This window comes from Macaca fascicularis, chromosome 1, assembly GCF_037993035.2.
Source record: "Macaca fascicularis isolate 582-1 chromosome 1, T2T-MFA8v1.1".
Lineage (NCBI taxonomy): Eukaryota > Metazoa > Chordata > Mammalia > Primates > Cercopithecidae > Macaca > Macaca fascicularis.
This window is the reverse complement of record NC_088375.1, coordinates 177664175-177690453: the sequence shown is the minus strand read 5'-3', so window position 1 is coordinate 177690453 and position 26279 is coordinate 177664175. Positions and strand designations below refer to the sequence as shown.

The following is a 26279-nucleotide window of genomic DNA, read 5'->3' as shown; positions in this document are numbered from 1 at the left end:
TGTTTCTTCTGTCTACTCCAAATTTACTTGGCTAGAATCTAAGCCCATTTTCTCATTTTCTCAAAGTTAGCAATAACATCTGTTTAATACCTTCTTTGTAACAAGGCCAGATTGAGGGCTTTTGTTTATGCAGTCATTAACACAACCATTTTTAAACAGTGCTGTTTTTTTGCATCTCAATGACCTAATTGTAATCTGGCTGATTATTTGATTTAGTTACAAAAGGAAATAAAAATCACACACACACACTCACACACACACACACACACACACACACATGCACGCATACATACATATGTACACAACACCCATGTATATTCATTTTTTTTCTGTTCTTCAATACATACAATCCAGCTTCAGGCCTTTTTATTTTGGTGTGGATTTCAAGGGGAATGTAAAGATAAATACTTCCTTCTTGAGTCCCTTAAAGCAGATGACCTTCAAATGAACAATGGGGAACTCTTGACACTCTAGATTAATCTCCGTTTTCCAATCAATAGTTTAATTGGTTTTTTGTTTTGTTTTAGGGGAAGACACAATCCACAGGGCTAGTCCCAGAGTCTTTCCCAGTTTCAAAAGTCCCATGCTAAATGTGGTCCAAATACCACATCTACCCAGGGCTTGCTTTTTTCCTGACAACATCCTCCTTTCTGTCTGTGGCTGCTTTTCCAAGCATAGCAAGTACTTGAATTCAACTGAGGGCTGACAAATTGACCTTACTCCCCAATGAAGCTTGCTCTTTTTAGCCCAGGGCCAGGAAAACAGAGGCTGTCACTTGGTCAGATGGAATCTTAGGCAAAGCAATTTCCTCTTCCAATCCAAGCCTGAATATCCAGTGAAAACTTGTAGAATAAAGCCAGGCTAAGGTGTTGTTCTCAAACATGTTTATTTGTAACAGTTTTACATGGTGTGTTACAGAAATTAATGGAAAATTTCTAAAAATTTTGCTGTTCTGTTGAATGCATTGTACATAAAGTTAAAAATAATGTGTCCATATATGTTAACAAACTGTCATCTGAGGTAAAGTTAAAGTAGGTCTAGAAATGTACTGCAACAGTCATTTTCTCTTTCTCATCTTTATTAAAAAAATATGTGTCAGAACGCAGAAATTGAAATGAACCAAACCCACAGAGTAAACATTTGTTTAAAAGAAGGTGCCCGGTACATTACATGATGGGGTTTCAGGAGACACTGGGATGAGTACGAGCTATCAAAAAAGTTTTGCGGCATGTAAAGATTGAAGAGCTATGGAGAATGGGGACAAAATGACAGGTGGCGTTTCCCTGGTTTCAAAATTTAAAGTGACAAATTTAGTGCTAGTGGAGGATGAGGAATTAACAGCTGTACACATGGATTTTCTATTGATCTAACCAGAACTGTGCAGACTCCCCATGGTCTTTTGGTATTGGCACCTCAGCTCTTGCTTGGAAATTTCACTGTATTCCTGGGACAGGATACGGTGGTTCCGGGCTCACCAAACAGTGCTTGGAAAAAAAAAAAAAATCAGAATGCTGCCAATGAGAATATGGATGGCAGTTGAAAAATCTTGACTTTATTTCTCTCACTTTAATGCATCACTTGGGCATCTTCTTGAAGTTCAGAGCCAGTTATATTTTCAATCATGTTCAATGAAGGAGGACAAGTCCCCTAGACTTTCACCTTCTGCTAGGAAATTAACTCCAGATGGTATACCTGAAACAGCAACATCAGCCAGAGTTCCCTTTGAATATGTCAGAAGCAACTCAAAGAATTGGTACAACGGTGTGATACTGCAAGACAAACTCAAGACAGCCATATTGAGGGAGAAGATAGCACCACTTGTTTAGAATCAAATCATAGACAACAAAGCAATTTAAGCAATTTCCCATGGGAACTGCGTATCTTATCAAATCCCCAGAAAACAATTGAACTGGTCTCAAGCCAACTCTTACAGTCATTCCACCTTTCCCATCTTCCCCTTCATGTGAAAGGGCTACCTAATCATAAAATGTTTGCTCATTCCTTGAGAAACTCTGTGGACCAACAGGTGATAGCTACAGAGGGAGGTAAACGGCCCTTCTCACTTTTCTGGTTCTTCGGACCTTCCACATTAGGATGACATTGACATATATTCTTGAATAGACATTTGGTCAGTTTATCTAACTGAAAAAAAAATTAGACTCCTGTGACCTGATAGTGTAAAATGTGGGCTTTAAATGATAACCATTACCTTGATGTATCACTTTTCTCTTTGTGAACAAGTATACAATCATTTTCAAATCAATCTCCCAAATCATTTTAGTTTCTATTGATATGAAGAACCAAATACAGGCCTATTCAAATCAATCATATCAATGGAAATTCTACTTTTCAAATCTTAAAACTAAATAATAATTATCCCCAAATCCAATTAATCACACGAATCTTTAAAGTTTTCTTCTTAGTGTTAAAACACTAAATTCAACATACGGTAACTGCATAGGAACATCAGGAAAACACACTTGACCTGTATAACAATTCTCTGTAGGGCAAAAATATATAGATTCTTTATGAAAATCATGTGCTAAACATACGAACCAAACACTGCACTTTTTGTCTCATAAGTGTAAAAAAAGGAAGCTTAGCCTCTTCTGTTTCACGTACAAACAGTCCAGTGATTTATATGGGGTAGGTGGGAGGGGGGAGGTGGGAGAGTTTCAGAATCTGAATTCTTCAGAATGTGAATTGTCTTTTTCTTGTGTTGCACAGAGGGTGGGGACTCTCGTGGAAAGGCTAGATGATGGAGTCACGTGCTCCCTTCCCGTTCACTAGCTGCTGATTGGCCAACTGCTCGTGCCAGCGGTCCCTGCACTCCAGCTTCCTACCATATGCTCCAGAATAACATCTGGAAAGTGAGCCCCATCCATCAAGTTTGTCACACCTTGCACTCAATCTGCTACCTTCTCTACAGTGTAATGGCATTATTAAAAAGCATTTTCATTAACATTTATATTTACAAAAAAAAAAAACAACAATTTTTTTTTCATTAGAACTCCTTAAAGCCATTTCCCTTAAATATTTAAAGAGTTTAATGGTAAGGTTTTTTTTTTTTTTTCAAGTTATAAAATAAAAATCCCATTTGAATTTTCTGATGTACAAAAAGAGATAGAGATGAACCATTTGGACCACGGAATCAGTTTGTTATTCTGAATATGTATGCCACCATTGTTCCTTTAGAAAGTTGGTTTTTAAGATCCAAAACCACATTACCAGAATTGTACCAGAATTATTTGGCAAATGACTTTTCTTTGAAAATGGCACGTGGAGAAGACACTTGTCTGCATAGCATCACAGCAGCAAGATATCGGAAAAATAAAAAATATCATTTTATTGTACTTAAGAGTTTAGAGCTTCTTAAGAAATCAGATGCATTTTTTCATCTTTCTCATCAATGGGATCTGATGTCTTTTCCTACTCACAGAATGAAGGTTCAAACTGAAAGCTGTCTTTCTTCACCAGGATGCAGAATAGCTAAAGGATTGTTTTGGCAACATTCTTGATCATAACAAATAATCAACCACTTATTTGTCTTGTAATTTCAAGTTAATTCATTTCACTGAGGCTTTTTTTCTCCCCAGTTAGATTTCTTCACCCATATCTAAAAAAAGTCAAAAGCAATACAAAAATTTGTACACCTACTAATTTTCAAACATGACAAAGAAAGGAAAGGGGGGAAAATGGCAGACCAGGCCCCATGGAGTGACAAAAAACACATCATCCTATGTGAAAAGGCATATGGATGATGATATTGTGGTCACAGAAGACCCTTTGCTTTTGCTTAAAGAAGTCAGTTCCAACCCTGTTGTAATCCTCTGATGCCTGTCACTCCAAATTTGGTGTCTCAACAGTGGTCAACAGGTAGAGAAATAAAAAGGGAATTAATAATTTTGCACACTGGGTCAACTTAAACCCAGCTATGAGGGCTCAAATATTTGTTGGGTAAGCATTTGCTTGATTTGTGATTTAATGTTGGGTGGATCTTTCTATACTTTTCTGTGTGTGCTGCCATAGATATCTGCCATTGGTTGCCAAAAACGCTTAGTTCCCTCTTCTGAGCGAGTTCCATTGGGCAATCATGAATTTCTTGTGGGATGAGGTGAAAGAATACAAGAGAGCCTGTCGTGATGCTGATGTCCATGCCAGTCTTGAGCACCCACCACGAGCTCGCATCGATGCTATTTCTTAGGTCTATTGATCTGCGCGTAGAGAGGCTCCGGCTCCTGTGGATAAAGGAACAAAGTGAGGCCTGCCCTTTCCACTTGCATGGATTTTCTGAGACAGCTTTTGGAAAACGGGTTTAGGATTAAAACAGAAAAGTGACAGTTTATGATGGATGACCTTAGGTTATTTTTGGAGTATTTGATGAGGGTGCATATCATTTTGGCAACACTTTTATCATCCAAAATAGCTATGCACTCAGTTCTGTCTTTCGTATTCAAGTTGGAACTGATTGCCCTGTTAGGGAAATAGCATGGTATAGTAGGGAGTTAGAAAAGCTGTGTCATGTGGACAAGATACTTATCCTGAGTCTTGGTTTCTCCAACCACAAAATGGGAATAATACTGTTTATCCTACAGGGTTCTTGAGGGAATTAGAGATTGCATATATAAAGTATCTAGCACAATGCCTGGTAGCAATACATCTTCAGAAAATGCTAACAATTACTGTGAGTCAAGTGGACATTTTTCCAACACAGTCTCATAAATGTCCACTTGAGAACCCTGAAATTCTATTTAAAATTACTCTTCTACAAACAGTGATGCCTGGGTGCACTGTTGAGCAAGAGAAACAGCAAGTGTGTCTTTGGCTTTTAATTACAAGCTTCTGGACTTGTTTCCATTCAATCTGAGACCTCCGCTTTAGCCAATCATTTGCCTACACCCAGGGGGCTATCCCGAAGCACAAACAGGGATTTTCAACCAGCATGTAATGCAGCAAACCTGCAATCCACACCTAGGTAGGAAACAGTGTTCCACCCTATTTAAACCATGTCAGACTTCAGCTGATGTTGAGATGGCTCACTGTGCACTGGCCAAGAAGATTTGATGGATACTGTGGTTTTAAGCATGCACAGGACCTGCTGTTAAAATTGACCTTTATGCTGTCACTCTTGGAGGTCTGTGCCAGAATTAAATGGACACCAGGAAATCCTAATTTTACCATATTTTATATATTGGCTTGTCTCCTGCCATGCCATATAGGTTATTATTATTTGCTTATTTTCTTGAAACTTCAAAATGAATTGGCATCTGGGAGCCCCTACCATGTGTCTGGCACCATGCTAGGTATTTTCAAGTACACTGTCTTTTTATCTCATCACAACAGCCTTGTAAGGCAGATGCTTTCTCTCTTTTGCAAGGGTGAAATTAAGTACAGAGAAGTTAAATAATTTGCCCACGGTCACACAGTTTAGTAAGTCCAGAGACATGAGAACTGAAAACAGGGTCCAGGGGCCAATGCTTTTTCTAGTCTTTTACAACAGTGACCATTAGAGACAGAGAGAGAGAGAGACCCCAATCCTTCCATCTGTAAGTGCTTCAGAGTTTACAAAGCACCTCATGTCTTATTTATCTGCCTTAGAGTCCTGGGGATGGCTTTTATTTTTTGAGTCCTCCCTTTGCAGACAAAAACTGAAGTTCTGAGAGGTTGTGTGATCTCAAGGTCATTGTGCTGTCTCTCGTGTGTAGCATATCATATTGCTTTCTACTGTAAAGTGGAATGGCCTAGAAGATAAGGTTGTCCCGGCCCGTCATTGTACAGATGAGGAATCTGAAGTCCTGTGAAGACAGCTTTTGTTTCTTCAGAGTCACAGGGTTACTTAGTATCCATGCCAAGAGTAGACCCCAGGACTCCTGCCATCAGATCCAATTTCTGGTTCCTCTAGAACTTGTTATGTTTCTATTCTTCCAATGGGAAGGAACTGCTTTCCTTGAGGCACCCTATTATGCAGTGTAACAAAGTGCCAACTTGTCCCTCCATGCCTTCCACCCATAGACTTTCTACTGCCCTTGGAAATGTAAATAAGTATAATCCTTCTTCCAAATGTCTGATGACAGAAAAGTATGGAAGCCCATTCTTCCATGCCCTACTTCTAGGTTACCACTTGCCAGTTTCTTCTGCCATTTTACAAATATGAACCTAGCACAGTAGGTCCTCAATGAGAGTCTGTTGAATTACTGAATGATTATAATGCTGTTTCTAGTTTCCTCACAGTTCTGATCCCTTTGTCCTAAATACACTCCAATTTGGCTTTATTCTCTCAAAATCAAATGTAGCAAGATCTATAGTAAGATTATGATTTATTAAACACCAAAGCTATTCCTTTCCAGTCTGTTGAACGATTTCAAATACCTGTTGTAAGGCTAAACATGTAACTTCACTGCATGTTTGTGTTCTATAAGTGCGGTGGGTGGAGTCAAAAATAGTTAAGTACAACTACTGGAGAAAAATTTTTTTTTTTTTTTTGCTTGTGCTGGGCTTCAAGGATGCATCTTAATGTTTCCTGGGTAGACGTTCTCAGCCCATTCTTCTTTTTGGATGCCCCAAGAAGTCAGGCTGCCTTGATCTCACCCTACAATTTGCTCTATTCTAATTTTGGAAACTAATTTATCCAACTGAAAATGACACCTAAAAACAGAAGAAGACAGCAGGCTCAGACAGGGTAATTAATGCCACACTGCATTAACTTTCTGCAGCTGAGATAAATATTCACACATCTCCTGCTTGCCGGAATTTAGCTTCAAATACCCATCACAACAGCAGTAACGACTGCAGTCAACTCTCAATTATCCCCACTAATGAAGGGGAGCAGTGGTGTGGAAAACCCCAAGCAGCAGATAATCCCAAAGTCTGACACTGTGATGCATTATACGTTTTGGCAATAGCTCTACCTTCCTTGTTACGGAATCTTAGACTGTCAGAGTTAGAGGGGAGCTAAGGAATCATTTGATTCCGAAATTTCCAACCTGGCCTCTGGCAAGGTCATAACGGGGTCTTGGAACTATTTTCAAAATTCCAAAAGCCTAAATGGAATCACACATTAACATAACATGCTGTTGATGTTTTTGTTTCGTTTGTTTGTTTTCTTTTGGCAGATTTGTCCACGTCTCTGCCCTGCTTCAAATCCTTCAGAGGCTCCCCATCACCCACAGGGTAGGTCAAAGCGCCTTCGCCGGGCACACAAGGCCCATTAGTCTCTTAGTCCATTAGAGATAATAAATACCCCTTCTAGACCATAAATCAAAACTCTACCTTCAGGTCACGTAAATCATGTTAAAAAAAAATCTTTCTTTATGCTTCTCCAGGATATCTTTCTGAAATGGATTTGTCCATGCCAGTCTCCTGCCTGGAACAGCCCTCCTGGCTCCTTGTCACTCAAAGGAAAAGGCAAACTCCTCAAGACTGCACATAACATCCACCTTGCCAACTACCCTCATCTACTGCCACTCTGTCCTACATCCTACCTTCCAAACCCTACTTGGGGTTCACCCTCCCATGCTGGAATTTTCCCATCTCTGGGACTTCATTCAGGCAGTTCCTTCTGGCTTCGGAGCCTTCTTTGTTCCTGAAGTTCATACTTTAAGATCTAACTGAAATAACAAGGCTTTCTGGACGCTGCAGGTGACATGAGCCACTGTGCTCCTGGATACTTCAGAATCTGTGCAGATCTCTGTCTTCACTCCTACTATGGCATCTCCTAGCATGTTCTACACTGAGCTCCACTGGGCCTTGCATGTCAGTATCCCAAATTCTGAATGAAGCTTGGAACATGGGAGGTGCATCCACTAACAATATGAAGAATGAAGATATGAATGAGTAAATGAACAGTTCTTTTCTTAGTGGAAGTTGGCAAATACTTGTGAACTTTAATATGATTCTGACATATTAATATCTTTATTTTTAGATGACAAAGTAGATGGAAACCATACAGTAAAAGTTAAAGCAAAATCCACCCTCTACCCTTTCTGTAAGTGAAACACCCTATTTTCTCAAAGGTGCAGTAAAAGAGCAGAAGCAAAGGAGACTAAGTCATGCAGGCCTAGCTTAGTGTTCTCCTGACAAGGCTCTGCTGCAAAGACCATCAGGGACATATCTGTAATTGAACATGTTGGGTTATTCCTCACCACAGAGGGAGGAGCAATGAGGCATCTCTGGAAGAGGGTATTAGAAAGAATGTATGATAACATTTGGTCTTAAGGTGAGTGATCTGGGGGATGGTCAACAAAGTGGGGTTTTTCTCTGAATTGGATGCTGTCATAATGTGGGGGTAATTCTGTGATTATCCTAACAATATTTATCTGGAAGGCAAGAAGAACAGAGCAAGGCTGAAACCAGGCTAGAGAAATGTTTCATCAGTTTTCCCGTTTTGACAATGTTCATTCTTTTGCCTGTGTTCAGCCCTGATGACCTGGTGGTCTTGATTTTGTCTTGACCCATCGCGGTCACTGAGGTGCCTTGTCTGAGGCTGATGGTATGTGAAACGTTGATGCTCAGCAGGAGAATGCCAGGACCTTGCTGTGGGGGTGGGCCTGCACCTGACTGTCAGAGGCTGCTGTTCTTTTTCTTACCATCATGCATTTAGCAGCCCTAGGATTCTGTGCAGGGCACTTAACGTCTTTGGGTGCCAGTTTCCTCACCTGTAAAATGAGGCTAGAAATCCCCTCTGTGAAGGGGAACGCATGTTGATTGTCTAGCACAGAGTCTGAAACATATGAGATACTCCAAAAAACATTAGGTCCCTTATGTCTGGGAGTGTGGCTTCATCCTCCCTTTATAGACAATGGTTTTAGGCCTAATAATCACCTGTGGGTTTCGTTTCAAATGGCCTCTCCTTCATAGCACATAGGTGCAATTGCAGATGAGCTCTCAGTTATTAATATAAGAATGGTGCTGGATCAGCCCAGGGAAATTGTGCAGAATGAATGTGGAGTTAATGCAAACAACCTGGCTGCAGGCCCCTGTGGGTAACAGAAATTTCCACCGTTTGCAGACTCCTCCATACATCCTTTAACTATCTATGAATTATGTGCTCAACTACAGCAGCCAAGTGGACTCACAGACTGGAGTAATAATGGTATATCTCTACAGAAACTTTTACAGTCTATATATGGTCTTTCCAATGTCACATGATCTTACTTGAGCTACACACCAGGACCGTGCCTTTAGTGCTTCTGTTTTCATTTTTTTTTTTTTTTGAGACAGAGTCTCACTCTGTCGCCCAGGCTGGAGTGCAGTGGCGCGATCTCCACTCACTGCAAGCTCCGCCTCTCGGGTTCATGCCATTCTCCTGCCTCAGCCTCCCGTGTAGCTGGGACTACCGGCTAATTTTTGTATTTTTAGTAGAGACGAGCTTTCACCGTGTTAGCCAGGATGGTCTTGATCTCCTGACCTCATGATCCACCCATCTCGGCCTCCCAAAGTGCTGGGATTACAGGCGTGAGCCACCGCGCCCGGCCTCTTGTCTTCATTTTACAGCAAAGAACCCTAGGCTCCCCGCAGTTGGGTGACTTGTGCAGTTACTCAGCCAGCACACAGCAGAGCTGGGACATACTGCTTTTTTGTGTGTTTTTTAGATTTTTATTTGTGGTGAAACATAAACATAACCTTTGCCATTTTAACCACGTTTAAGTGTACAATTCGGCAGCATTAATTACATTCACAACGTTGTGCAACCATCAGCATCATTTCCAAAACTCTTTCATCATCCCAAACAGAAACTCTGTACCCATTAAGCAATAATTCCCCATTCATTCCCCAAATCCCCAGCCCTAGTCTAATCTACTTTCCATCTCCACGATTTCACCTAGTCTTATTTTTAAATCAATTTCAGTGAGGTGTAATTTTCATGCAATGAAATGTACCCATTTTAAATGTACAGTTTAATGAATTTGACAAATACACCCATGTGAGCTCTAGAGCATTTCTTCACCCTAAAGACTTCTCTTATGCCTTCTCAGTCAACTCCCTATCTCAGTGCCAGCTCTGATCTGCTTTTGATCGCTATAGACTAGGTTTGTTTTTTCTGGAGTTTCATGTAAACATACTCAAGTCTTTGTAAGCCTACTATCCTCTCCACTAGCATGTGTTCCCTCTCACAGAAGGTTGAAGCTGGAAGGGCCCTCACGCCCACAGCTCCTTTTCAGCATGAAGAAACTGAAGCCCCAGACACAAAGGGTACTTTCCCAAAGCCATACAGGAGACAGTAGAGAGCCAGGGAGCAGCCCAGGGTTCGGACTCCCATTTCTGTGCTGGTTTCCTTGCTTTCTTCTCCCAGCCCCAGCTCTTTGGCATGAAGTATAAGGGCAAATGGTTTCCTAGGTCACATTATAACAAGATGCTCTTGGAAGCTACCTAAATTGTGCTGATTACTTTCTGCCCATTTAATATTTCTTGTATTTGTTTTTGGAAAGATTGACTACCTTTGACAAAAGTATGTCACAAGCAAGATATCTCACAAGTGGAGCGAAGACATTGCATGCTGACAAGGGTGGTCTCCGATGTGAGGTCGACGGTGTGCCATGCAATCTGCTTGCTGAGTGAGCCCACTTAGGCCCCATCCGGGGGCCTAGGATAAGAAAAGCGCCAAGCCAAGCTGGGGATCAGACTAAAGCTGGAAGGTGAGCCAAAGCTTGAGTCCCTCAGTATTACCCTGCCCAGGCAGCAAATTCAGCCTCATGGTCTTTTAGCCCTAACACTTAGGACTAGCTCAGTGGGAGTTTTACATTCCTTGGCTTGACAAATGAAAAAGATATTGGTAGTCAGAGTGGAAAAAGGCTAAAATAACTCAAAGTTCTGTCTGAAGCCATGTGTAGGGTCAAGAAGAATGCATGGGTTTGGGGAGCCAGAAAGACCCCAGAAATCTTCCTAACTTCCTATATGAACGTAGGCGAGCATCTCACCTGACTGGCCCTCAGTTCCTTCATCTGTAAAGTGGAGTGAATAACATCTACGACCCCAGAAATCCTCCTAACTTCCTATATGAACTTAGGCGAGCATCTCACCTATCTGGACCCCAGTTCCTTCATCTGTAAAGAGGAGTGAATAACATCTACCTTATGTGACTGTGAGAAGTTACAAGTCAGCTCATATAACATGAAGTATCTTAAATGCTGGCAGTCTTCTTTTGCTTTATATTCAAACAAAAGGAAAAACAAATCTTTCTGACCACTTTGAGTCTGAAAGTCTAGCTGTTAGGGTAGAAAAGTCTTCAAAACACGAATGGATTTGATGATAATCCCTTAGGGATTGTCAGGGCCGAATGCCCTAGTTCCTGGGGTCTTGGGTGCTGAAACCTGCTTGGTGAATACAGAGACGCGCCACCTGAGTTTCGAGGCAACTGTGCATGTTCTGAAGAACATTCTATTTCCCCGTCAATAACAACAACAGTGATGGGTATCAATGATCTGTTTTACGCATGTACATCATCTTTTTCGGCCTTGTTATAAAACAGATGAGGACGCTGAAGTTGCTGACACCAATTATCTACCATAAGCAGGAAGGCCTTTTCTGAGTAAGTTCGCGGTCACTGGGAGTGGGTTGCATCTAGGGCTGTTAGTCTCTGGGGATCCTAATGAAGTCAGCATATTTTAGGGATTCTGTCTTCTCCTTTGTTAGATGGGAATAGAGACAGCATGAGGGACAGATGCTGCTGGAACACCTTATTTGGGGATTGGTTCCATGCTAGCTGGGTAACTTTGGGCAAGTTAGATGGTCTTAGACTGTCAGAGCTGTAAGGACCTGTGGGGAATGTTTTACAGAAAAGGAAACCAAAGATCAGAAATGAAGCCACCTGCCTCACATCATACATCTAAATTGATGTGATGCTATTAAAACCCAGGTGTCCTGATTCTGTTTGAGTGCGTTCGAATTATTTAATTTGGGTCTAGATTCAAATCCTGGTGCTACTACATGTGACTCTCTGGATTTTAGCAAGCTGTTAAACTCTCTATCTTGCCTGTAATATTTGTGAAATGGGAATAATAAAAATACCTGAGTGTTCCTGTGAGGATTAAATTAGGTGATACTAGTAATTTTAAAATTTTTTTTATTATTAGTAGTAAGTGAAAAGCATCATGATTACCCTCTGCAGTGGTTCTAGAAACAGTGAGCCTGATCTAATTCTGTTAGCCAATTCTGGCAGCTGCCTATGTTTGTAAATAAAGTCTTATTAGGACATAGCTACATCCATTCATTTATGCATCGTCTTTTGCTGCTTTCCTGCTACAATGGTAGAGTAGCTGTAATAGAGACCATATGGCCCACAAGGCACACATATTTACAGAGAGTTTGGCAACTTCTGGCTAGATGATCAGTGTATTCTACTTGCACTCACTACTCCAATGGCCGAAACCTATATGGAAATCTCCATGTCTAGCCTTGATTTCTCTTTTGATCTCCAGAGGTTGTATCCAGCAGCCTACTGGCATTTCTACTTGGAAGTCTCATGGGCACCTTGAGTTCAGTTGGTCCCAAAGTAAACCTGCCTTCTTTCTGCTCAAACATGCTGCTTTGTGTTCCTTAGCACAGTGACTGGCACCATGTAGATCCCCATGCCAAGAACCTGGGTGTCATCCTACCTTATATCCTCTTCCTCACCTCCTATGTCCCTTCGGTCTTAACCTCCTGTTGATTTCAGCTTGTAACTATCTCTTGGCACTATGCCTGAGGTCTTGGCTGACACTGCCCTTAGCCAGACCCTGGTCATCTTCTGCCTGACCCAGTGCCATCACTCTCCAGCTACAGGACCTCAACAGGGAGTCTCTATCTTCATAAAGGTCCGAGGAAGTGGGACACTGTGCCCTCCAAAAACGTAGGTTGGACTTGTCATTGAGTCCTGTGTCCATAAAATAGGTCATTTTCCGTTGTTTTGTGGTTCTTTATTTTTATTTATTTATTTATTTATTTATTTATTTATTTATTTATTTTTTGAGATGGAGTCTCGCTCTGTCGCCCAGGCTGGAGTGCAGTGGCCGGATCTCAGCTCACTGCAAGCTCCGCCTCCCGGGTTTACGCCATTCTCCTGCCTCAGCCTCCCGAGTAGCTGGGACGATAGGCACCCGCCACCTCGCCTGGCTAGTTTTTTTGTATTTTTTGGTAGAGACGGGGTTTCACCATGTTAGCTAGGATGGTCTCGATCTCCTGACCTCGTGATCCACCCATCTTGGCCTCCCAAAGTGCTGGGATTACAGGCTTGAGCCACCGCACCCGGCCTGTGGTTCTTTATTTTAAGGGTGTGTTGTTTGGTTGTATTTAAAACGAAAATGGTAATAATAATCCCAAATACATGTACTTTACTTTCAAAGCTTATAAAACACTTTCATTTTCATGATATTATTTGATTCTTGGACAGCTTGGGGAGACAGCTATTGCAATTATCTGTGTTTATCCATATGAAAGGATATATGCTTACCTAAGGTCACCTGCTTTGGAAGCAAAAATCAGACCCAAGGCCCCTGACTCTGTGTTTTGTTTCTTCCTTTCTTTCCTTTTCTTCCCTTCCCTCCCTTCCTCCTTTTTTTTTTCTCTCTCTCTTCCTCTCTCTCTCTCTCTCTCTAAGATTCTTCTTCCCAAAGCATCTGAGGTTCAGCTTTCCTTTCCCTTGAACACTAGAAATCCATCAGGTAATATGTTATATGTCTTGCATTCCCACTACGAAGATAAGTATTAAAAAATGACAGCAACTTATTATTTATGGCAATATCTATCGTTACTACAGGAGGCAGACCAAACAATTCCCCATTGTTACAGATGCTACTCTGACTTGACAGCTGGGAAAGTCTGATAGGCAGTTTATTTACTTAGCCATTTAACCAAATAAATGTTTTCATTTTTCTTTCATCTCCTCAAAAGCTAACATTTTGCCCTTAAAATTGCTCCAGCAACACATCAGTGAAGTATAAATTACCTGCCATTCCCATACCAGCCATTATAATATTATTTTGGTTCTTTTTGCCCTTGTTGACCCAGTCTTTCAAAGACACGTGATTCTCCCAGATGGGAGGGTAGGGGAAAAAAGTGAAGTAATTGAAGATATTTTCCTTTATTGCTAAAACAGAACTGCTGTTTGAGATTGGCCCTGAAGCTTCCACCTGTGGGGATTGAGTCCGTCTGTTTCCTCTTACTATGGTGTGATATGGCGTTAGCTTATCAACAGATGTCATCCCTACTTACTCAGAACTGTGCGGGTATTTCTAATAAAAAACAGCTGGTGATAATGGTTGCAAGGGTGATAAGAGGGACAGGACTCTTGCTTTCCAACCATATGAAAGCAGAGGGGAAAAAAATAAAGCCATGGACATAACTAACCCTGCATGGTCTCTCTTCTCCAAATGTTTGGAAAGGCACTAAGAAATTGCAATCTGTAAATTTTCAGCTGGGTGGATGGGAGAATGGGATGGAGATGGAAAGATCAAATGTGGCTTGTGCTGCTGTCGATGGAGGGACCCAGAATGCTTCTCCCAGACGTCCCTCATGTGTGTCATAGTGGCTATGTCTGCAAAGCTGGCATCTGCCCATTGGCACTTGAATCTCAATAACTGTGAAGTGGCCAGGCTAAGCTTTCAAAGGGAGAAAATTACTTCACTGAAGATTACAGTCCAGTCCTCCTCTGGAGCTGGGAGGTACTTATTTTGACTTGCATGTGATTCTAAGACAGCTCATTTTTTGGCAGTGAGCTGTGTGAGGCCCAAACCAGGGCCATTCTGGATTATGGGATGGGACAAGCCAGAGAGCTAAGCAGCAGGCTTTTTTTTTTTTCCCTTCCAAAGCTGTTGTGACACATATTGAAAATTAATTATCTGAAGATAAAGTACAAAGCAAAACCTCTCAACCAATGGCCTTATACATAAAGGCTAAATGTATAAAATCCAAGAGAGTGGGGAGCCTGCATTAATTGGATATATGTGATGATGATAATGATGATGGTGATGGTGATGATGATGGCAGCTAGCATCTATCAGGTGCTTTCTGTGTGCTATACACAGTGCTAAAAGCTTCACATACATCACTTTATTTAGTTCACACAATAATCCTATGAGGTGGACACTATTTTTATCCTTATTTTTCAAATGAAGAAAATAAAATAGAGAATGATTATCAAATCTCAGCAGTGTCACATAGCCAGGAAGTGGTGGAGCCAGACGCTGAACTCAAACAATGTTCTAGAACCTAGATTTTTATTTTAAGCTAAGTACTCGGTGTCTGTCTCCATGCTAGATACTCAACATAAACCATTTCAGTTACCATTATGGAGAATATAAGCCCCTTCTAGCAGATGAAGAAACCAAGACTCAAAATAAATTTTGGTTCTTGCCCAAGATTTCCCACTATTAAGTAGCTGAGTTAGGATTTAAACTCAAGTCTAAATCCTGAGTTCTTCCCACACTACTGCTATGTCCACTTACAGCTCAGCTGTGGCTTGAGGTGCTGGACAGAGCATTAAATGTGGAACAGACCAAAGCCCCATGAAACAGTTTGGCCTGTAGGATTGTCTCAAGCTGAACAGGTTCATAAAGATGAGGGTTTGATACATTGATCTGCAAATGGTGTAAGTCATCTTTGTTTTCTAGAAGAACTTCAATTTTAGGATGATGTTTGCTGTTATCCTGATGAATGGCTCTTGTCACCTCTAGTTCATTCACCAAATTTTTCAAGGCAAGGTTGAGCATGTGAAATACAACTTAGGCAGGGGGTAAAAAACCTCGTAGGGAATCATCCCAAGAAGTCTGCCTATAGTCCCCAACTTTTTCCTGAAACATTGACTTTGATTTCAATATACCAACTCCCAAAGTAGCTTTGCAAGAGTGAACTTCTAAGTGAATCTTAGGTGGTTTTGCATGGCATGACATATAATTATATGCTATTGCACTGATATAAAATGTGGCAAACTATACAGTGTGTTAGGTTCTTTAATCATAATATCTATTAACAAAATACACTTTCAGAATACCATAGTAGCTTTCAGTAACTGTCTAACTTACGTGTGGACTAAGACTAATTCTGAAGTAGCCTCAGAATCCATTTATGAGTGGTGAAAACTGTTTACCATTTTAATGGTTTTGACCATGCTGTTCAGAACTTAAAAAAGGAGCCCTTTGGGAATGGCCTTGCAGTCCTGTGTGTTTATAGAAAACTAAGAAAGTATCTGAAAATTGAACACATTTGTCAAGAAGTGACCTTAGAAATCATGTCTGGGTAACAAGGTATACTTCTGTCTCCTAAGAAGGTTTGCTTCATCAGCTCCTCTTTCTTTCGATCAAATCAGATGTATTGAAATTCAAGTGCCAAAAACCACTTCTAGTAAATGTAAGTACATCTCTTTCAAAGTAGCTGCTGATGGAATCTGAAGTGATTTGGTGGCAATCCACGTGCTGCAGCACAGGTGCAAACAGCTCAGCCTCAGAAGTGAGTAGTACACATCTCTTGGCTTTGAATTTCACATCAGAAAGGGTGCAGGGTACAGGGTCCTTTCTGGCTAGACAAAAAGGGCTGCCTCTGATCTTACATCTTGATCAATCTTATTTCAAGCACTGCTTGTTTTTGCTTCTTAGTCTGGCTTCTCTCTGTGTTTGGTGACCTCTTTAGATCTGCAGAGTGTAGGCAAATGCAGTGACATTTTGCTTAAAAGATTAAAGCATCTGGACCATGGCTCACTGAGAAATTATCAGGGTGGGCAGAATGTGTCCATCTCAAAATGTTGATGCTTTCAGAAACTAAATCCATGCTAAGTAGCATGGACCATGCCTCACTCTATCACCACCACCAACGCAGAACATATTATTAATAAAATAATATGATCAGTTCCCACTTCTCACCCCTACCCCTACCTCCCAGAGTATGTCAAAGGTCATGCATCCATGAGAAAAGGCAAAGTAGAACGTAGACACCAGGCAAAGGGACATGGTGCAGACACTGGTAATATAGCTCAGGCAAGGAGAAATAGTGCAAACATCAGGAATACAGTTCAGGGAAGAAGCGATGGTGCAAACATCAGCAATACAGCTCAGGCAAGGAGACATGGTGCAAACATTGAGGATGTGGCTTCAGAAGTGAAGAACAACCAAAAGGGAAAGCAGATAGCTTAAGGGTAAAGGAGATAAAAAGGACAGATACCTACCCAGACCTGCGCTATCTAGCTACCGGCCTGTGGACTTATATTATCACCACTGGGCTCCCCACTGGGCTCACCAAATGGATCACTGTTGGATGAGGCCTGTGATCCATCAGGCTAGAACACAAGAAGATAATACTTTTTTTTTTTCTTTTTTCAACCATTGAAAATATAAGACAACTGGATATACTTTCATGCAGCACAATCAGTTATTGTAAAGGAGGGTGCAATGGCATTTAGAGGATGCTACACCACAAATGTGGACTTGTAGTAACAATTTAATAAAAAGGCAGTCTTTTTCAGCTGACTCATTTGAACACAAAAGAAAGCCCCTTTAGCAACCCCTTGAGAACTTATGAGATTGAGCCAGCATTCTTTTCTATGTAGGCTTCCTCATGCATTATCCATTTCAGTTACAGAGGTCTTAATTTTAAGGAAAAACACAAATAACAAACTGGTCACTTACAGCTTCTTGCTCTTCGCTTTTGCTGGGACTTTCAAAGCCCTCTTCAAAGATGTCATCTGTGGTAGGATCACTGGCATGGGATGCAGATGATTTGGATGGAGAGCTCTGTCTAGGAGCTGGGGTTGGAGCTACACAGACACCACAGAAAAACAGACATCTTAGGTGCCTGGCTGCAATCAATTTATCCCAAAGAAACCTTAGGAATCTGCTTATATTCAAGTCAACTCTTAGGATCCCTCTTCCTATTTCCGGTGGAATCAGCTGAATATTTGAATTATTTCTCTGTACGTATTGATCTTTCCTCTCACACGTCTGACTTCAGGAAGGAGCTCGTCCACCCTGATAGGTAAGGCAGTGGTTCTCAAAGGATGGTCCTTGGACGAGCAGCAGCAGTAGCATCTGGGGATTTGTTAGAAATGAAATTCTCTGACCCTACCCCAAATCTACTGAATCAGAGACTCTGTGTTTGAACAACCTGCTAAAGGTTATTCTGATGCACGATCAAGCTGAGATCTACTGGGCTATGGTTTGCTTTCTTCTTTCTGTGTTTCATCAGAGGGCACTTACTGAGGGCCTTTCATGTGTCAAACACTGTTAGAAATTTTACAGACAATATCTCTAATCCTCATAAAACCTCTTTGAGGTAGAGGTTATCCTAATTTGACACATAAGGAAAGTGAAGGTTGCTAATTTGCTCGTGGCAACTGGTAGAACCAGATTCTGAATCCTGGCACATAGTAGGTATTCAATAAACACACGTTGAATAAACAGTAAGTGTCTCAGTGATCTGGGAAAATGGATGTAGCTGATGGCAACTTAACAGCTGGTACTTGATTCTCTAAGGACAAAGGATATGCATTTTCTGGACTGACCCACCCACATCTCCTCTCATTTGTTTCAGAGGTGTAGAACAAATACGTCATTTGATACCACTCTTCTTTTAATAATTTCTAATTTGTCACTGAAAATACCAGTCACTGGCTAAGACCCAAGTGAGTGGGTGGCACGCCTTGATTTAGTAGCTGAATTTTCATAATGTCATAGAACTTAGAATCAGACAGTGAATGATGATTGTAAAACTTAGTGCATACTTTTTACTCTGATGACTGTATAGTTAGAAAAATGATGCTATTTCCTCATTTATTATTTATAATGTGCCAATGAGTTGGACACTGTGCTAGGCACTTCCCATCCATTATACACCCTAATACAAATACCTGCAAGCTGTTACTGTAACTTTTTTGTTTCCCAGATGGAGAAATTGCAGCTCAGAGAGGTGAGGTGACTTGACTTGCTGAGGGTTAACACAGCTATCAAATAGCAGCACTGGCATTTAACAGAGCTCTGTCTGACAGTATCCAGTCCAACTGTGCTTTTCTGTTTTTATTGGAGGTTCCCTTTTGATCCAACCAATCCTCTACCCAAAACATTCTTAAGGGGATACTGATGGGTCAGAGGAGATAATGACTGGTTTTTCCAATTTCATTCAAAATAAAACAGTAAGTTTTTGAAAAAAAAATTTGCAATGAAATCTGTGTTGTTTCAGGAGATGACTATGGAACAAACTATATTGAAAGTGGGTTTAAAGCTATATGCAAACACCCTGAAGGGTAGTAGATGTTTAATAAATATTAGTTTAATTAGATCCTGAATTGTATTTGAAGTGGATTTTTGCTTACGAAAGGTTGAGAACACACGCTGAGTTGCCAGTTCTGGCAGGATTACTGCTCAGACTTACCTAATGAAATAAATGGAAAGCATAAACAGGAGTTTATTTACGTAGGTGTCTTAATTTTTAGAAGGCTTCATAGGATGCTTCTAATACTCTAAAGCAGTGGTTCTCAGTCTGGGGCAATTTCATCCCTAGGGTACATTTGGCAATGCTTGGAGTCATTTTTCTCGACACTAGAGGAAGGGGATATATGTTTCTCTCATAGAGTGATTAGAGGCCAGGGCTGCTAAACATCCTATAATGGGACAGCCTCTGAAACAAAGAATTATCTGGTCCAACATATCAATAGTGCCAAGGTTGCCAACAATGCTCTAAAACACAACAGTAGCTAAGTGATCTCCATTTAGTTTATTTCATTCTCTATAGCCTTTCCCAAATGCCTCTCATGTGCCAGGCACTAAGCTAGCATTATGAGAAGTATAGGAGTAATGGAGACAGTTCCTGCCCTCAAAGAACTTAAACTCTCCTCTTTCATTTGTAGCTGGCACATAAGTCCATTGAAAGAGAGATGTCTGTTTTTAAAAAGATGCTTGCTTATTTATGCATGGCTGTCATTTCTTTAACATTTCGTTTTTTATTCATTATTCCTCATTGAAACCCTGTGAGTCTGTGTAAATAGAGATGCCGCCACTATGTAGATCATATGGCCTGAGTGCAAGTGGGTTGTTTATACACACCGAGGGCATTCATTTTCAGAATAGCATTCTGAACCTGGCTGAAATGACACAATCTAATTGTATTAACATTGTGGGGTTTTTTTGACAGTTCACAGTACTGGCCATGCAGTGATCCATATCACCTGTGACAGTAATGAAACCACCAAACTCACTGTAGCATGAACCTTTTCTTTCCTCTTATCAGGTGTCAAGGCACAGGCTGAGTCACCAGAACACCTTCCCTGAATTATGTCAAACAAGCGTACACATGCTCAAGTGTATCTGGATTCTGATTTGGCTGCACAGTCACTGTTTTCCAGATGTTTGCAGAAAAAATGTGGGCTGGAGGAGACTCACTGAAAGCTGGAACTAGAAGGATGCACACTGCTCATCCAAGTCAATTCACTTATTTTACCAATGATAAAACTGAGTCTCAGAGAAGTCACACGCTTGCCCAAAGACACAGCTTGTGGTAGAGGAGTCAACACTAGAACTGGGGTCCAGCACTGCACAAAACCACTTAACATGTGTTAATACTGAGGATAAAAGATACTTCAAATTCTGGGAGGTCTATAATGTTTGAGTATATATACCATTGAATCCTTTTAATAACCCATCCCTCATACAGATGAGGAAACCGAGGCTCATAGAAATAAAGTGCCTTGCCCAAAGGTACAAAACTGGTCACTAATAAATCTGATCTCCAGGTTTCCAGTCCAGTACTTTCTGCAGCACCATCTTTTTGTTCTCTTTAACTACCAGAAGCTTTAAGCCAAAATGAGGCTTCAGCTATAAAAGCTATTTAAGACCTTACGGCTGCTGTGTCTCTGCCCTAAGTTTTCTCTTGATCCTTATTTTATATTCTAATGTTTAAAACTTGTTCCCCAAATTTTTAAAGTTTGCATTCACTTTTATTTCAAGAAACCACACCAAAATCTATGTGTCATAAGCTGGCTATACATAAATAAATGAACGAATGCATGAGTAAACTAACAAAATCTTAAGAGGCAGAGTAATACGGTGGAAAAATACTAGGCTTACGTTCAGTTCAATACCACTTTGTCTATTGTCTTCAACCTTGAGCCTCACTTTCATTATCCATCAAACAGGTCTAACAAAATTTGTCATTAAGCATTATTATAAGTCTAAAAATAAACATGGAACATATGAAGAAGGTTTGTATGTTATCAGTGGTACCTATATTTGTAGCTCTTAGTAGTAATAGTAGTAGTAATAGTAGCAATAGTAGTAATAGTAATATAAACAAAGAAGCCTGATTAATGCAAGCGAGATGAGTTATCTGACCCCTGAAACCCTACCTCCAGACATAAGTTATGGCTCTCATTGGGTTTTATGTCTTAAGTGAGGGGCACTCACGTGAGTTGGTCGATGGTGTGGTAGAAGTCACAGGGGTCAAATTCAACTGGGAGATGTCAAAGTCATCACAGTCGTCTGTATCCTGTGCCACCCCGACTTTGTTGAAGTAACTGGAGAAGGCCTCTGAGGTACAGGTGAGGGAGGGCTGGTCGGGTTTGCGGGAGGGCACGGGTGGAGGCTGGGCCATCTGGAAATCCTTAAATGTTTCTTTCCCCATTTTCTGCCTGGGCTTGTCGGTCTGTGGACTTGACCTGGTGGAGTCACTCGTGCCTGGGACGGTGGCAAGGGGGGTGAGGGGACCTTGGAACATGGCAGCTGGCAAAGGCATAACAGTTTGTGTGGGCATGAAGGCGGCTGGCGGAAACTGCCCGGCCACAGTTGGCCAGGGCTGCTGAGTGGCAGGGAAGAGACCCGGCTGGCCCCATGCGATGGGCTGAGCCCCCGGCATCACCTGAGCGACTGGTGGCTGGGCACCCATGACCATCTGCTGTTGGACGAGGGGCTGCTGGCCCCAGAAGGACGGGAGGACAGCGCCCATTGCAACGTAACCTGGGAGAATGAAAAAGAAGAGTCAGGTGTCCTGAGAAAGAAGGATGCATGGACTCAGGTAATTGACAGAAATGTATCAAGCACCAACTAAGTGCCAGACTGTGTGCCAGGGACTGGGGATGCCAAGATGAACAAGACAAAAGTCCTTGCTGTCTTGGAGCCTATATCCTAGAGAAGTGGTCAGGGAAAGCCTCTCTGAGGAGATGATCTGTAAGCAAAAACTAGAATGCTAATAATCACATTTCTGTAGTTGTTAGAAGTTTCTAAAGTCTCATAGCCTCAGAAGCTGTGTGTCTCAGGGACAGGGCAGAAGGACGGAAGGCAGGCCGTCCTGGGTTTTCTCCTTGCCTCCTCTTCCTGCTGCACTTAGGACCCTCTCAATTGCGTAAGCTCTTTAAGAGTCTGACTCTTTGTTGTAAAACCAGGTTATAATACCGTCCTTCGCAGGCCTGAGGCAGTGTGCAAAGTGAGTAATAATCTGAATGTTGGAGTTTTAGAGACCTAGGTTAAAATTCAAACAGCCACCTCTTAACTGTGTAATTTGGGGAGTAGTTCTTAAATCTCTCTAAGGCTCTATGACCTTATTTGTAAAATGGGTATAAACACCTTCTACCTTGCTAGGTTGATTTGAAGATTAATTGAGAGTACATATTTAAAATGTGGAGTATTGTACCGGACACAGGATCAACATTCAGTAAATGTTAGTTACTAGTATGGTTTGGATTAGATAGAGGCTAGAGAGTTACTTATTACATTGCTTGATATACAAAAGACATGTAATAAATGGCAGCTAGAGGTATTATGCATGATTTCTGTATTATTATTATTCCAATTTTGGAGAATTAAAAAAATAGGGCCAGATGTGGTGGCTTATGCTTGTAATCCTAACACTTTGGGAGGTCCAGGTGGGAGGATTGCTTGAGGCTCAGAGTTTGAGATCAGACTTAGTAACACAGCAAGGCCTCATCTCTACCAAAAATTTTTAAAAAGTAGTGAGGAATGGTGGCACATGCTCAGAGTCCCATTGTCTCAGCACTCAGGAGGCTGAGGCGGGAGGATCACTTGAGCCCAAAAGTTTGAAGCAGCACTGAGCTGTGATTATACCACTGCACTCCAGCTTGGGTAACAGAGTGAGACACTTGTCTCAAAAAAAAAAAAAAAAAAAAAAGAAGGTTATTGTCCACTCAGGGGCACCTCATACATCAGTATAAGTTACACACTGCAAAACCCCATAGCCTGTACTCATGTGTATTACCATGATAATTGTTCACTGTATTATTCTTTTTAGGTAAGACATATACATTTTAACAGGAGCACAAGTGACACGTGTTACAATAATAATAGTAACATAGCAGTAACAGCAACAAGCTCCACTTATTAAATGCCTACAACATGCCAGATACACTAGTATGTGTTTTGCGTCTTCACGAAATTCCGGCAGGGTAGGTATTGTTATCTCTATTTTAGGGATGAAGAAATTGGTGCTCAAGGAAAAGCAACTTGCTCAGGGTCATACAGGTTGCATGAGGTAGGAGCAGGATCAAACTGAGGTTGTCTGTTCCCCCAAAGCCAGGGTTCCTTCCTTTGTGCCACACACTGCCTCACCCAGATGGCCAAGACCAATTTCCGATCTTTGCAGTTAATAGACCTTGCCTACTATTTGATTGTATTTGGATACTGCAGGCCTGCAGGAAATTCACATGTGCTTCCAGGGGTCCCCACCCTTCTCAGGGGGCACAATGGCCACCTCTATGTGCAGTTGAGCCTGAGAGACAAGTTCCCAGGCTGGGCAGAGCAGAGAATAGAGAAGCCAGCTTTGCCTGGGCCTCTCAAAACAAGCCTTTCCATGGCTGTCAGTAGGAAGATACCGATGCAGTGTAATGAGACCAGGAAAAAAAGAGGAATGGAGGCAGAGTATCCTAGCAACTTCCAAAGGGACAATGGGTGGGCGTTATGGCATTGATGACATTATGAGTCATCTCACTGACTCTTGTGAGCCCAGAGAGATGGAACGCAGGGTGTCTCACTCCATACTCCAGTCACAGATATACCTGCCTTCAACTGACTGATACAGGCTAGAGCCAACATTCAAGGCCTGGTGATTTTCCTTGCAAGGTGCCCGTTTCCTCTCATGCCATGCTTCCCTAACAGCAGGCTCCAGAAAGGCACCAATAGGACATCTGTGCTTCTTGCTGATTAATCTCGCAGTGTTAAATACTTCTGCGGAATGAGACAAGGATGTCAACAAAAAAAATGGAGAATATCTTATAAGACTACTTTGTCCAACTGCACTGAAGCAAGAGGGATGAAGAGGCCCTGGAGCTGAAACTTCAAACGTGAAGCTTGCTTAGCTTGCCTCACCCATGGCATGATAATGTAGTGACTTAAATCTACCAACAGATGAAGAATCCTGCAACTCAGTCTTGTTTTCCGATTTACTTTGATATGTCCCAGTGGTTCTCAGTGGGAGTACTACTGCCCCCTAGGGGTGGCTAGAAAATTGGTGGGACGTGTTTTGGTTGTCACAAGTGGAGGGGGTTACACTACTGGCATTTAGGAGACCCAAGCATTGACAGTAGACATCTCACTATGTGTGAGACCAATGCGTATGACAAAGCATTATTCCACATCCTGTTTATGATCATTTGCACCCAGAATCGACTTTGAATTACACGGGAATTCAAAGTTATCTTTGCACTTGATTTTAATGCATTTAATTTTCCAGGAATTCAACAACTGTGCACGGGAGGGAAGACTGTATTTTTGGTTTGGAACACTGTCAAAAGGTGTTGACTATTTTGGAAAATGGCAGTCCCTGACATCCCTGACAGAAACGCTTCTCATGGTGGTATAGCCACATGACACTTCTGTATCAGTCTGGACTTATAGCTGTGGCTTTCGATAGTGATTCTACTTATAGGTGTATACATCTGACTGTTATGCCTTCTAGTGTGCTCATGCCTGAGTATTTCCTTATTTAAATACATACATTTTTCTTACAAATTCTCTTTCCTTTCTGCCTTATATTAGAGAATTATATTCATTTTGAAAAATTGTGTAGCTAGACTACCTTATCTATGAAATTCATTTCAAGGTATGAAAGGAGGTATTGTAAATATTTGTAGTAAGAAGGGGGTGCTGGGTCTGCAGGTGGAGAAGTACCCACGGATTCAATCACCCAAGACCTGCTGCCCATTTTGGTGAATGAGGGGATGTTTTCACTCTCTTGACATCAAGCCTATTTTTGGCTTTGCTTTTATTCCACCCTCCTCGTTGCCAGGAACGACTGTTTTAAAATGCATATATGGTACTTCACTGTCTTTAGTATAAGGCTCACATGTCTTAGCTTGGCTATGCGTCCTTGGAGGTCAGCCCCTTCCACCTCTTCATCACTATCTTCAATTCATATCCTCACTGCACCTTGCCCTTCAGCAGTTGCAAACAAAACCCAACGTGCTGTCTCTTGTCTCTGCTGGCCCATCTGCCTGGAAAGCCATCCCGCTGCTTCTGTGCATGTCTAACCCTGATTTGCTCTTGGAGACTCGGCTCACTATCACCTCTGCTGGATGGCTTCTTGCTCCTGTCAGCTCCACTGGTCCTTCTCTGGGCTTGCACAGTCCTCTGTGCTCACCTGTATCATGACATTTGTCACACTGCATTGTAATTGCCTGGTTATTCTATCTTCCCTGATGAGACTAGAAACCACCTGTTGGCAGGAACTCTTTATTCTCTCTCTCTCTCCACTCTGCCTAGCATGGTTTGGGACGGGAGAAAGGCCCTACATAAAGATGAACAAGTCCTAGTCAATACGCTCACTGCATTTTTCCCGGTGTCTAATTAAACCCACAATGCATAAATGCTGTGATCTCTGATGATTCTACTGTTGGTGGCAGGTTTTTTTCCCCTCCCATCTTTTGTTTTTTTTTTTCCACAAGGAGCTAACAGATGGGCTGTGCACACTTTTCTGGAGAGAGCTATTAGCATGTCTCTCTGGCTTCATGCCATCTGCTCCAGACCAAAGTACAATATTCAAAAGAAAAAAAGGTAGCACAGGGTAATTGGGTATCATGCTTAGGAGCTTGCAGGTCCCACTCACTTTTCCTAGGGGGTCCCTGCAGCCCGGCTCTCCTTGGCCGGTGAGTTAAGGCTGTCTGGCCACATGATCTTGTGCATGAGCGAAAGGACACACCAGCAGCAGGACAGTGGTGGCACTGGACACAGGGAGCCACGTGGGGGTTGCCACTGCAGCCACTTAACAGCTTGTTAACTGTTTACTATTAATGTCCAGTAGTGGAGGGAGGAGGTGCCAAGGAGCATCTGTTTATGCCATGAAGTTCAGAGCAATCATAAATCTTGCTGTGGAGTGAAAGGGAA

At 41.7% G+C, this 26279-nt stretch overlaps 1 protein-coding gene across 50 annotated transcripts in view; it reads right to left on the bottom strand.

Moving 5' to 3' along the window:
- Positions 1-867: 867 nt before the first annotated feature.
- DAB1 (DAB adaptor protein 1) overlaps positions 868-26279 on the bottom strand; it is a 1247092-nt gene continuing 1221680 nt past the window's right edge. For 28 of the 50 annotated variants that reach the window (XM_065521819.2, XM_065521824.2, XM_065521821.2 and 25 more), the window contains 4 exons: positions 21357-21905; positions 17592-17719; positions 17132-17242; positions 868-4238 (listed from right to left, as the gene is read on the bottom strand). In XM_065521819.2, coding sequence (XP_065377891.1) covers positions 17147-17242; positions 17592-17719; positions 21357-21905 — 773 coding nt within the window. In that variant the 3' untranslated portion in view covers positions 868-4238; positions 17132-17146. The remainder of the gene's footprint in view (positions 4239-17131; positions 17243-17591; positions 17720-21356; positions 21906-26279) is intronic. The other 22 variants (XM_074005785.1, XM_074005787.1, XM_074005784.1 and 19 more) reach the window with 3 other exon arrangements.